At 39.9% G+C, this 14620-nt stretch overlaps 1 protein-coding gene across 1 annotated transcript in view; it reads left to right on the top strand.

Moving 5' to 3' along the window:
- LOC128840587 (uncharacterized) overlaps window positions 1-5184 on the top strand; it is a 30481-nt gene extending 25297 nt beyond the window's left edge. The window contains exons 10-12 of the mRNA XM_054034779.1: window positions 115-1035; window positions 2001-2111; window positions 4430-5184. Coding sequence (XP_053890754.1) covers window positions 115-1035; window positions 2001-2111; window positions 4430-4745 — 1348 coding nt within the window. The 3' untranslated portion in view covers window positions 4746-5184. The remainder of the gene's footprint in view (window positions 1-114; window positions 1036-2000; window positions 2112-4429) is intronic.
- The last annotated feature ends 9436 nt before the right edge of the window (window positions 5185-14620 follow it).

Below are 14620 nucleotides of genomic sequence, written 5' to 3'. Positions count from 1 at the left end.
TTCATTCTCAATCCTGAGTAGTTTAAAAAATGCTACTTTGTTTGGATGGCTAACTTGAAATATTTATAACATAAAAGCCAATAAGCAGTTTAAAAATATTAATTTTCTTCACAGGCCGGGGAAAAGATTAAGAATTTATGATGATGACCACTCTCACAATGATTTACAAGGACAGATACAGTTGAGAGATTTTGATTTCATTAACAAGGGACCTGGACAAAGACGAAGACCATTTCATGACCACCAATCTCAGGATGATTTACAAGCGCCAATGCAAATGAGAGATTGGGACTACAACAGGGGACCCGGACAAAGGCGAAGACCTTTTCCTGACCACCAGTTTTATGATGACTATCAAGAAGACATGCAGCTGAAAGATCTAGATTTCAGTAACAAAGGGCCTGGACAAAGACTGAGACCTTTTCATGGCCACCAGTTTCATGATGACTTACAGGGAGACATGCAGTCAAGAGACTTTGAGTATGTTAATAGAGGCCGTGGACAAAGGCAGAGACCCTTTCCTGATCACCCATCTCACAGTGACTTACAGGATGACATGCAGCTGGAAGATTTTGACTTTGTTAACAGAGGCCGTGGGCAGAGGCGAAGGCTTTTCCATGACCACCAGTCTCATGATGAATTTCAGGCACAGATGCAGTTAAAGGATTTAGATTTCATTAACAAGGGGCCCGGGCAAAGGCTGAGACCTTTTCACGACTACCAAACGCATGATGACTTACAACCCCAGATGCAGTTGGGAGATTTTGAATTTGTTAATAGGGGCCGTGGGCATAGGCTGAGACCTTTTCATGACCATCAGCCTCACAATGATTTACAAACAGAGATGCAATTGAAAGATTTTGATAATAGGGGTCCTGGACAAAGGCGTAGACCTTTTCATGACAATCAAGCTTATGATGACTTACAGGAACAGACACAGTTGAAAGATTTTGATTTTGTTAATAAGGGGCATGGACAAAGACTGCAACCTTTTCATGACCATGACGACTTGCCACGTGAATGGTGTTCAGACAGGTGAAGTATTGTTTTGCTGTTACAGCAGATTTAGGGAGTAGCAAGTGTTGTTCCTCAGCATATTATTATATGACATTTTTAGGATAATGAGCAATTAGTTAGATTTTTTCCCTCCTTTTACTCATGTAAGGGTTTGCAGAATCAGGCCCTAAGGTTGGGAAACTGTCATCTCCAGAGTATTTCTGTACTTTCTTAAATTAGAGAGCTGAATTAAAGCACATTTCCAGTAACTGCTCAGAATCAACTTGAGACAAAATGCTTCATCTCACTTCATTTTATAGTGAAGAGGTTTGCATCTGAAAATCAGTCCTCAGGATTGAAGGTAATATGATATTATGTTAATCCCTTTAACCAAGTTGAGGTAATCAGCAAAGCAGTGAGGAAGTGTTGGATTTCAGTTGCTTATTTCATAAGTAATGTCTGCTAGCAAACGTCTCATTTAAGAACTGTAAATCCTTGATGACTCTCTAAAACAAATACCTTGTTAATAGGGCCGCGAGAGCGGGTTCGGGCCCCGGTGAAAAAAAATTTTCGGGCCCCCCAGCAAGGGCGGACCGGCTAAACAGGGCCGACGAGAGGGAGGGGGAAGCTGGGCCCTGGGCCCCCTTCCGGACCACTGGGTTCAAAAGTAACACCTTTGACATAAAATTTGCAGTAATATTCTTTACACTATTAAATTATAGCACTCCCAAATACTTAAATAAATTTTAAAGACTTATTTCTATCCTTCACTTTTGATTTACACAATTTAAACAATTAGGGATATTAGATCATTCTTCTGAGACTTTATAATTTTGATATTACTAAAATAATAATTATACTCACTTATATAACTAAGACATTCCTTCCATGCTAACTAGTTTTGGTTACTTTTTTTAAAAAAATCTAAAAGAACTTTCACTAGAATTAGTGAATTATTTTACATGTTAAGAAAGACTAGTGTGTAATTCTTTTGTTTCTTTCAGAAATCGGTCATTTTCCTCCCATGAAAATTTACCAGAACCTCACTTTTCTTCTTCTCCTTCACGTCACAGAGATTACGGATCTGATAATGATGATTTCAGTAGAAATTACAGGTAAATATCCAGCGTTCATATATCAATCTACGTACCCCTCTACACATTACCATCCCTCTGCCACTATGACCATAGAAATTTAAATTGGATGTGCAGTTGTCAAACTAGATATTTGTTCTCGCTATACTGCAATATAAGCAATTTATAATGGAAATGTATTATGAAATTCATGCATGTGTATAATTATATCTGATAATGGATGAGACATTATAATACGTGGTATTTGTTAGCAGAATTTTAGATACCAGAGACAATAAAGTTGCACATGGGTCTGAAAATCAGGATTTTGAAGTACGTATTCTGACTATCACTGGAAAATCCTTATTCCTGGTAGCATGGTTTTCACAAATCATTCCATTGTAAAGGAACAAAATATATATATATATATATATATATGTCTTATGCCAGATGTCTGGTTTGTTTTTTTTATTACAGGCATCAAATTAATTGGCAAAAAACAAAATCCTGAGTTTAATGTGCAGCAAATTATATTTGTTTCATAACACTGATGCTCATTAATGCAATCATATTTTTAACTAGAAATTATTTAACAGTCCCTACATGGTGAACTCATTCTTAAAGCAAAATAAAAACTTGGGATATATTCTTCTTTGAAGTTCTTCCATCCTGCTGTCATGTAGCGCACAGCTCAAATCATCGGCACTGAGGGTCCAATCCAAACACCAGAAAAATCAGTAGGAGTCTTTCCATTGACATTCTGGGAGTTGGATCAGACCATGAAAGTTATTTAGATTCTGATAGAAGACCCTTTTTAATTTGTGTACGTGATTTAAATGTGTAATATTGACACCAAAGTCCCAAACCTGCAAACTAGCTAGTTAGAATCAGAGAACACCTGCATTCCAAGGACCACAGTTAGGACATGACTGACCTAAATAATCCAAATCTTGTGAATCTGGTTTCATATTCCCTCATATTTTGCTGAGTTCTAATCCTCTAACTAACGTTAACACCAGTTGATGGAATTACTCACTTGCATAAGTATTTTACAGGATTAGAACCAGAATTCTCAAAATCTGCAGGTGATATTGATCCTGAAAATGAGCAAATCATGAGGGACAGTGAAACCAGATACAAAAATACTTGGATTCGTTAGATCAGTGGTTCCTAAATGTGGTTGTTGGCGTGCTGGTCATCCTCTTTGTTTCTAGCTGCTACATTGCATTAAATACTGCAAAAGTTACACTGAATTCATTTTGGCTATTGCTTTTGTATGTGAACACTTGGGATGATGTAATCATAAATAGGACGGAGAGGGCTGTGTTCTATGTGAATATGAGGGAGGTGTTTCACAAGGCAGTTTCTCTGTTTAAAAATGTAGTCCATGCTATGACACAGTTTGAGAACCTCTGATGTAGGTAATTGGATCAGCAGGTGACAAATGCAGTACAAAGAAGGTAAATATGAAATACTATAACTTACGCTGGGAGCAAAGAGCCAAGATATGGTATATATGCTAAATTCATTGATTTTAAAGCCAAAAGGAAGCATTGTGATCATCTAGTCTGATGCCCTTACAGGCAATAGAACTCCCCCAAAATAATTCCTAGACCATATCTATTAGAAAAACATCCAATCTTGATTTAAAAGTTGTCAGTGATAGAAAATCCATCACACCCGTTGGTAAATTGTTCCAGTGGTTAATCATTCTCACCATTACAAATTTTTTGTGACCAGAGAGATGGAATACAAAACAATTGTGTGTATATATGGTAAGGGTGTGGGTGTGTGTGTGTACACCCTTTACCATATGGCATATATGGTACTTATTACATTCTAAGTCACCATATCATAGGAACAATATTATTGCAATAGAGAACATGCAGTAGAGTGCTACTATTATGTATTCCAAAGGAAAGATAACGTTGATGTTGATTTTTTTTTCACATTATTTAGGGTCTTAAAACTAGAAACATGATCCAAAAGTGAAGAAATTATTAATAAATAGGGAACTTCTGGTAGAACTACCTTACAGAAAGGGTAGTCAACTTAATTCAAAAGAAGGGAAATATTACAAATACAAATAAATTAGCAATATCTAGGTAAATTTGTCTCTAAGAACGAAGAAGGGTATTGAGGAGAGTAATGAAGTTGCAATGTAGTATTAAGATGAAGCTAAAAAGGAAAGAATTTGGAGCTGGATGACCTTTTCCATTTCCAGTATACTAAAGGGTAAATTACTTACCTATAATTTCTTTTTGAAGGTACACCATTTTAGAGTTTAATGCGAGCCAATTATCATTAATGAAATATTGTATATCTAAGAATTGTATAGTTAATATTTGGTTTTATTATAGTAATCGGCCCAGCTGTCCTGAAGATAATAGGAGAACACGTCCTTCAGATGAATTTAACAGAGGGGGAAAAAACAGATTTGCACCATATTCTTCACGCACAATGCATCTGTCCTCATCCATACACCAGGAAGATGATTCAACTGATTATGAAAGGAAACCTTTTCAAGGTGAATTTACAAGAGATATGGAGCAAGGCAAAAGATTACCCATTGTAACAGTTGATTACAATTATGGTTTGCCACTAGATTACAGACCTGAAGAGGAAGAGAGAACACATTATGATTTACCTCCAAGAGAACGCTACAACTGGAACTGAATAAAAAGAAAGCATTTGCTCTGATTAAACCTGTATTTACCCATTTTACTTTGTATGTGGACCAATTTTTTTTTACGAATTAGAAAATTCAAGTTTCAATGTTAAGAGAACTTGTCTCTACTGTAAGACTAGTTTCTACTGATGTGTGGTTCTTTACATTTATGAAATAGTGTGTGTTAAGTATATTTGGAGACAAATCCTCAACACAGGTGAAATTAAAATAGTCCTTGTTTCTAGTGAAATTGGAACCCTATATCCTAAAGCAAACAGCTGACTGATAGTGGTTGTGTTTTTGTTTAACTTTCTTTAAATGCAAATAATTTCAGGATGCAAAACTTGTAATAAAAGCTAAAAAACTGCACCATAAACTAGACTAGCATTTGAAATTATAGAAAACCTACTATGAAAATTAATAAAGCAGAAAGTAATGTCAACTTGATTGAATTGTTTGGTGGTACCTTGGATTTCTTATTGCTAACTGCTAACAAAAAACAGAGTCTCAATGTCATAATGAAAACTTTTGCAAATTATTTTAATTATAATTTTAGAAACCTATTTTTTTAGTAGTGGCATGTATCTCCTATTAATTTTAGTAGGCATTTCTCATGCATAGGCATACATAAATCATGCCCAGATCATTGTATCTGATGGGTTCATTTGGCCACAGTGAAAGCAGTTTGGGCTTTTTCCTCCCCTCTTTCTTCCACTGTTGAATTCAGTCTACTCTGCTGTACTGCTGCAGCTCTGCATTCTAGCTCCAGTGTTCTGTACGTCCATCCAAGAGAGCAGGCCTAGGATCACTCTTCTGCACACCACAAAGCTTTCCGTGAAAGAATTTTCGCTCACGAACTGCTGAGAACTTCAAATTAATTGGATTTTCAGTAATAAGAACTTGTTGAACTTGCTCTTAGGCAGCCTGAGGATCCTGTACTAATCTGCATTCCTTCCTGCTCCCACAGGTGATGCATTTGTCAGTCCAGTGCCAGGTGCATATTATCATTATCTTCCACTAGCTTCTGCCAGCAATGTAGCAAAGTGATCTCACGCATATCACCAGCATCCCTGTTCTAGCTGACCAGGTCCCTTGGGGTGGAGGTGTGTGTGCACACTTTTACATGTCAGTCCAATCTATCTCCAATCTCCAATTCTACTACACTTTCCACTGGCTTTCCTCAGCAACACAGGAGAGCAGTAGCTAGAATCTGCAGGTAAATGTAATCCTAAGTTCATCCATGTGTGTGTGCCAGAGCCGCCTACTCTGGATCACCATCTTATTTGGTCTGCTGGCAGCTCTCCAGAGAGTAATGCAGCAGAGAGTGACTGATTAACTCCTGTCATCACCCTTCCAGTTCTAGAAAATATTCAGTGCTTATAATCCTGCCATTAAAAGCCAGTATTAAGGGAGAAAAGTGCTTTAAAGGTGGAATAGCTGTAAACCCTCGGCTACAGCACTTATATACACACCATGCAGTTTAGTGCAAAGGAAGGTTCTCAAATGGCAGTGCTCTTGCCCAGCACTTCCAGGTCAACATTTTTTAAAAATAAGAGCTTCCTAAATCCATAGTGAGGTACCTAAACAAGTGTTCAGATTTTCAAAAGTGCAAAGCATCTAGCAGCTCCCACTGACCTGGAACTTTATTATGAAAATTCCAAGAATCTAAGGCAGGGACGGGCAAACTTTTTGGGCCCCATTGGGTTTCTGAAATTGTATGGAGGGCCGGTTAGGAGAGGCTGTGCCTCCCCAAACAGTCAGGCGTGGCCTGGCCCCCACCCCCTATCCGACCCCTCCTGCTTCTTGCCCCCCGACTGCCTCCTGCCACCCCATCCAACCCCTCCTCTCATTCCTTACTGCCCCTCCGGGACCCCTTCCTCCCTGTCTCCTGATTGCCCCCGGAACCCGTGCCTGCTGCCCCATCCAACCCCCCTCTCCTTCCTGACTGCCCCCAGGGAACCCTACCTCCATTCAACCCCCCTGTTCCCCGCCCTCTGACAGCCCTGACCTCTATCCACACGCCCACCCCCTGACCACCACCCTGAACTCCCCTGCCCTTTATCCAACCCCACCACTCCCTTCCCCCTTATCCTGCCTTGAGCATCGGTGGCTGGCGGCGCCACCCAGAGCACCAGGACTGACAGCCGCGCCACTCGCCTGGAGCCTGCCACACCACCACACAGCACAAAGCACCAGGTCAGGCCCCTGCTCTGCAGCTGCTCTGCCCCACGAGCTTGCAGCCTCACCGCCCAGAGCATTGCACTGGCAGCGGGGTGAGCTGAGGCTGTGGGGGAGGGGGAACAGCAGGGGAGGGGACGGGGGCTAGCCTCCCGAGGCAGGAGCTCATGGGCCAGATGTGGCCTGGGGGCTGTAGTTGGCCCACCTCTGATCTAAGGCTAACTTTTGTATAAATTCAAAACCATTACAGATTTCTGCAAAATCTGCTCAAACATCCTGGAACTACTGTAGAAAAATGGTTTAGCACTTGAGATTATTCTGCTGCAGATGAACATTCTCTGGTTTTATGCTCCTGTGTTTCTGACGTAGCAGTGTAGCATAGCTTGACGATGACTTTTTAACTAGAGCTGGGTGGGAAATGGTTTTCCCATCCCTCAAATATTTTTGAGAGTTGAAAATTTGTCCCATTCTGAATCGGGACAAAAAGTCAAAATCTCAAATGGAAAACCTAACAAAATTTCACTTTGGGTCAATCAAAACATTTAGTTTTGATTAATTTTGAAACGTTTCAATTTCAATATTTTTAAACTTTTTTCAGTCTAATTAGCTTATATTTCTAAACAAAAAGTACATTTCAATTCTGCAGTTTAAAATGATCATTGAGAAAATGTCAATGTTTTTGTTCAACATCTTTTTTCAATGCTTTTTCAAATCCGGAGATTTGTCAAAACTGTTTCAATTTTGACAGTCAGTTTTTGACCCCCAAAAAAAGTTTAATTGAAAAAATTCCCTACCAGCTCTACTTTTAACACTTCTACACTGACAACTAACTGGATTATCTGTCAAATCTGGGAAATGTTCTGCACATGCCTGTCACATCAAATGATGGGTTTTTTTCAGTCAGTCCAACTGATTCTAAATTGTGGTTTTGTTGGGATATTGTTCTCCAATGTTGAAAATCTGGAATAGCCCTGATCCTCCATGTGTCTGTGTTGGTAAAAGATCACTTTCAAGATGGACTGGACTTCTTCCAGGTTTCTAGCCTTGTAGAACAATATCCCAGGAAAAGCACAACACAGAATCTAAATTCTGAATGGGAGCTGCTTTTCAAAATCTGGGCCCAATTATGGGTGTTGAGCTCTTTTGAAAATCAAGCACTAGACCACTGAAAGCAGAGAGATGCAAAGAAAATGACCAAGTTCGGGAGAAAGAGGTCCTGACACTTCATGAGTAAGTGAAGGGTGAAGAGTTATATCTTCTTTTTCCTAAGATCCTCTTGTTTTTTTCCCTGCTTCTTCCCAGGTCCCTTACAGACTTACCTGAGAGAGCCCAACAGCAGGGCAGCTGGCTTCAAATCATCCCTAATTCCACTTTTCTCCTGCACTCTCCACCTCAATGATAGTGATTGGTCAATAACATTCCCCTCTGTCAGGATTATCTCTCAATTTGCCAATTTTTGCTTATTGTACAAAGCTGAAATGTCTCATATTTTACAACAGTTAACTTGTTTTCCATTAAATCTGTGATAATGAGAATAATACAGCCTTATTCAGTAACAAGTATCTCAAAGATGAAGTAATTTTGAGAAAGGGTGTGCATATTAATGAAGCAAATTTTCCTTCAGTTGGGTGCTCTTTTCTATTAAATCATTTTAACAAGGGCTTAGTCTAAGCATCAGCATTCACATCCCTTTATCAGGGATGAGGGAGAGGTGCAACTCAGGCTACAGGTTTCTTACATTCAAGTTTTCTAAAGAACTTACTGATATCCTCCAGCAGAGAGAGGGAAGAGAGAGGCATTAGTCAGGACCAGCTCTAGGCACCAGCAAAGCAAGCACACGTTAGGGGTGGCACATTTCCAGGGGCGGCATTCTGGCCATCCTTTTTTTCCTGGAAAAATCCACCAATGTATATAAAAAAATTAAAAAAAAAAACATGAAGATCAAAAAAAATCTCCAGTAGTGCGATAGGAGCATGACGTGAAAAATATCATGTCACATCGTGACATGGTCACTCATAATATGAACATGCGTAAATGTGTAAACATTAATGGTTATTGATTAATTAAATCAGGAATCACAATTACTTGTGTGTATTGTGCTGCCCTATCGGCACCATTCACGCCAATTTCCGTGTCGCGTCGGTGCGAGTGGTTATAGCACTAAAATGCCGGGACAAAAACAAAAACGACTTTCCGGTGCTGCCTACCGGCAACAAAGAGAGAAACGACAAAAAGAATTAGAAAAACTTTTTAAAAAGTCGACATTACCAGTATCAGTGGCTTCTGGTGAGTGCAATTTCTCAAAACTGAAATGACTAAAAAATTATTTGAGGTGCACCATGTCTCAAAATCGTTTGTCAGGACTCGCATTAATTTCAATTGAAAGTACCATTGCAAAAAAATTTAGATTTCACTGAATTATTAAAAGACCACGCAAGTATAAAAACCAGAAAAATTCAGTTCATATAAATTCTTTTAATTTATGAGAAACTGGGGGCAATGGAAGACACTAACGTTTTTCAGTAAAGTGTATAGTTGAACCCAAATTGTTTCTAATTGTGATTTTGTTAAAATTAAATGAGTACACTAGAAGGAAATTGTTTTATTTCACTAACTACAAACTCTCTGTTTTCATTTTATTTTTTATTTTAATAAGTCAAAACAAAACAAAAACATGTGTAAAAGCCAAAAAAAAGTGGGGGGGCACCAAAAAGTTTTTCGCTTGGGGCTGCAAAAAACCTAGAGCTGGCCCTAGCATTAGTATTGCAAATATAAATGTCTTAGCTTTGTTATTGCAATGTTTAGATACTTGCTATATGTAAAAAAGGAGTAAAGAGCAACATTGTGGGACATAGAGGAGGAAGTGCTTTGGAGTACACCATTAGATACAAAATAAGATCATAATTTGAATAGGGAAATACAGCCCCTATGCCCAGATTCAAAGGTAGAGTACTCTAGAGATCAATACTGTCCTCTAGGTACAGTTTTCCAAGAGCCAGTTGTTTTCAATTTGACAAAACATATTTTGCTTTTGCAGTTATGGTTGAAGCAAAATTACTAGATAAGGCATTTACCACACACTGGCTTTGAAATGTGCTTGGGTGTTCTCATATTTTTTTCCCCAGAATTTAGTTTCTTTAAAAAATTTCCTATTCAGAATAGAATTATGCAAACTTAAGCCCACACAATTCATTAAAACAGTTATTGACTTGTCTTGAAATGTTTCTGCAGCTGAATCATCACTGCACATTAGCATCTGTAGTATTCTAAGTTAGCCAGATGGTAGCATATGAAATCAAATTAATTAAAATACTTATCTTCATACTGTAGATCAATGCATCTGTCAAAATAAATGTCAGGTTCTCTCCTATTTCCTCCATAACTTTTGAAAATGTTACATGGTCCTGGCCTATTTCATGCAAATTCTCAACACTACTAGAAATATCTGCATTATACTGCAACACATCTTGGGGAAAACCACTGGTTTGAAATCTGAGTATGCTGAGTATGAAATTTCCTGGAACGATGTAGTGATGCAGACATCCTGGAGGTTGCTAATGGGGTATAATATGTCACATAAAAGTATGACTTCAAACTTTTCTGGCTTGACTTTGTTGTCATTCACAGTGCTGTTGCAAACACTGACAAATTGCTGGAGCTGTGAAAAAACAATATTATGAGTAATTTAAATGCAGCAAATATTTGCAAAAGGGACAAAACAGGGTGAAATCTTTAGATCCCTGCAAATCCATGGAGATCTACTTTATATCCACAGATGATTTTTGTGGATCGCAGATGGATGTGGAGCCAAATTTTATATCCATTCAGGGCTCTAGAAATCTTGTCCTCATTTAAGTCAATAGGAATTTTGCTATTGATTCAGTGGGGCCAGGTTTTCTCCTTGGATATTTAACTATGGGCCAGATTCTCCAGACTGGCTGAACTGTGCTCAGCACAAGATAGGAAGGGGAGGGAAACAAAGGTTCCTTTTGGCTATCTTTGCGACCTTTGATCTTCAACTGGGCTGTTCCAGTGCATATTTTTGAGCATACATACACAATTCTCTTGTATTGTGCTGACATTCCTCCTGGCAAGTCTCCCTACACCGGGTGCAGGAGGGATGGGTCTGCACCAACTGGGGTTTCCTCTACTCAAGGGCAATCTGTTGGCTGTAAGACCCCCTTTTAACTGGAAAGATAATGTCTCTAAGTAAAAATAAAATTTAAATTTGTTTAAAGGATTTTTTTAAAACTACCTAAATGTCTTACTCCAAAGGAAACCTGTTAAATTGTGATTATTTATTTTTGATAATTGCTCAACAATCACACTGGTAGTATACAATGTAACTTCCTAATAACAAATGCTTTCCACAAATTGCTTTGTAGCCTTGTAATGTTAGGCCTGCTGGATATCCTACAAAACAGATTACAGCTATAGCCTGCATTGCTATTGTAAGAATGGATTGTTTTCACCTAACACAAGAGAAAAGAGACTTAATTCATGACTCAGTTCATTTTTTAAAATATTGAATGTTCTCTTTTTCCTCATGTGTATTCAATACGTCACCATTACTCTCATGGTGAAGTTTGATAAAAACATCTTATTGACCCTTTCTGCATGATAGAAACATGACAAAGATTTTGATTAGTTTATGATAAACTTCTTCTGCATCATTTTTAATATTCTGAAATTAAATAGAAACTTCCGCCTTGATGAATCATAAGGGTATCCCTGGCCTTCTCTCAGTGGGTCAATTGTATAGCTGATGTCCCTGGATGGGCCGTCAAGCAGGCTAGGCAGTGCTAATACCAATCTGTCTGGAGGCGTCACCCAGATGCACAGCACAAGTTTGGAACTACAGACATACCATACATAACTTATTCAGTTACTCCTCACTTAATGTCGTCCCAGTTAACATTGTTTAGTTGCTGATCAATTAGAGAACGTGCTCCTTTAAAGTTGCGCATTGCTCCCTTATAAAATTGTTTGGCAGCCACCTGCTTTGTCCACTGCTTGCAGAAAGAGCAGGCCATTGGAGCTAGCTGGTGGGGGCTTGGAACCAGGGTGGACTGGCAGCCCCCCCATCAGCTCCCCTAAGTTCCCTGTGCGGCAGCCTCCCAGCAGGCTATCAACTGCCGGGCAGTTCAGCTGTCCCTCCCCCCACTGCCTTGTGCTGCTCCTGCCCTCTGCCTTGGAGTTGCTCCCTGGAGCCTCCTGCTTGCTGTGCAGAGGGGGGGCGGGGAAAAGGGGTGCTAATGTCAGGGTGTCCCCCTCCCCCCGCTCCTGCCCCCCCAACTCCTGTACCCCATCTCCACAGAGCAGGGGGTGGCGGGGGACAAGACAAGGCTCAGGATGGAGGGAGCTTGCTGGCAGCAGCTGCTGTCTCAACTTGCTGATCTACTTAAAAAGGCAATGTACTTAGAGTGGGATCAGTGTACTTAAAAGGGCAATGCCCATGTCTCTCTCTCATGCACCGGGTGTGTGTCTCTGTCTCGCTCTGCCATGCTGCGTCTCCTCCCTCCATTCGTGCTACCTTATAGAGTGTGAGGCTACATTAACAACAATGTGTTAACCCTTGAGGGCTCAGCCAAGTGCTAGTTCATCATTTAGCAGTAAGACATTCCCTGGGAAATATCCCACCCTCTGGCTCCACCAACTCCCCCTATTTACATTAATTCTTGTGGGAAATTGGATTTGCTCAACATTGTTTTGCTTAAAGTAGCATTTTTCAGGAACATAGCTACAATATTAAGCGAGGAATTACTGTAGTAAAAAGGTGATACAAACACTTAAACGAGATTATCATACCTGGAAAATTATAACATTTTTGCAGATACCTTACATGGCATATCTGGCATAACTCATTGCCATTTTACAATATTGGTATTCATAATATCCTAAAGCATCCCCCAGATTCCATACAGCGTCACAGGCCTCACACTGCTTTACTAACATTATTTAATTAAGCCTTGCAGCATCTCTGGGAGGTAGAAAAGTAATATTTATACCCATTTTGCAAATAGAGAATGAGAAATTAAATGTATTTCCTCAAGATCTCACAGCAAATTAGTGACAGCGTTCCTGACTCCCAGGTCCCAGCTGCAACCACTAGATCATACATCTTCCCAAGAGTACACGATATAATTTTAACTGAACTTCTATTAAAAACCACCAGATTCTCCCCCTGCCCAATTAATTGCTTTAGAAGTTATGTAACATTCATAGGAAAATACAAATGAATTACAACTTCACGAGTCGCAGACCTGTTTACTGTTCTTATTTAAGGCAACTTATTTGCAACCAAAATAATACAGTAACTATTAAACTGTGCAGTTACATAGCACTTTTCCTTTCTATTATTTTTTATGATTTGTACCCAAAAGCCCCAGTCCCAATTAGGATCCTTTTTGTCCCTATTAGCAACTAGAACAAATTTACTAGCAAATTGAAGATTCAACATACATTTTCAAAACTAATTAGTGATTTGAGGCACCCCAAAGGGGCCTGATTTTCAGAAGTGCTGAACACCCAGCCTCTGAAAAATCAGGCCCCTTTAAGATGTCTCAAGTTGGACAAGAAAAAATTGAAGCACCAAAAATCACTAGCCACTTCTAAAAATTAAGACTTTATTTTTTATTGGTCATTTTATCACTGGGAAAGGGGATAGGGGCAGCTAGGAATGTTGTCCCAGGCCTGGGTTCATCAGGGGGACCTACCACTTCTCACCAGAGTGAACAGCAGTTTGTTTAAGATGCCTGCAGTACATACAGACAGAGGCAGTGGCTAACAGACAAGCTCTTGTATGCAGCACCAGCCCCCACTGTGTGCCTCTTCTCAGAGGTTCCTGTCCAAATAGACTGCTACTTGCTCTGAGGGCTAATACATGGACACCCTGGCACAAGGCAGCCTGAGGCAAACCTACAGGCCACCTCTCCTTCCTCTGGACTGTTAGAGAAGACCCACAAGACACAAAGAGAACCTTGGGAGAAGGACACCTTGATACAAGCTCCAAGTTTTGCAAGGGAGTTCTTCAGGTGAAGGAGGAGCGATTACATGACCCTTGGTGTAAGTTTATTGTGTGTGGTGTGCTTGCTGCTTGACTGAAATATACCGGCTGGTCTGTTTGTTTGGGGGACCCTGTGCTGAGCCTAGTGGCCTGGTAGGCAAGGCTGAGAGCTTCTTAACCAGGCTTTGATCCCTAAGTTCTTTAGCACCCATCAACCCTTAACCAAAGGGTGGGGCTACTCAGGAAGACCAGGGCTTTAAAGAGCCTGCTTCTAAGTGAACAGAGGAGTGATCCATCATTAAACTAACCCAGGTAACTACAGACCAGTTAGTTTAACTTCTGTGCCAGGGAAGATAATGGAGCAAGTAATTAAGGAAATCATCTGCAAACACTTGGAAGGTGGTAAGGTGATAGGGAACAGCCAGCATGGATTTGTGAAGAACAAATCATGTCAAACCAATCTGATAGCTTTCTTTGATAGGATAACGAGCCTTGTGGATAAGGGTGAAGCGGTGGATGTGGTATACCTAGACTTTAGTAAGGCATTTGATACGGTCTCGCATGATATTCTTATCGATAAACTAGGCAAATACAAATTAGATGGGGCTACTATAAGGTGGGTGCATAACTGGCTGGATAACCGTACTCAGAGAGTTGTTATTAATGGTTCCCAATCCTGCTGGAAAGGCGTAACGAGTG

Source organism: Malaclemys terrapin, chromosome 7 (assembly GCF_027887155.1).
Source record: "Malaclemys terrapin pileata isolate rMalTer1 chromosome 7, rMalTer1.hap1, whole genome shotgun sequence".
In the NCBI taxonomy this organism is placed as follows: domain Eukaryota; kingdom Metazoa; phylum Chordata; order Testudines; family Emydidae; genus Malaclemys; species Malaclemys terrapin.
The sequence above is the reverse complement of the archived record's forward strand: the minus strand, read 5'-3'. Positions and strand labels throughout refer to the sequence as shown.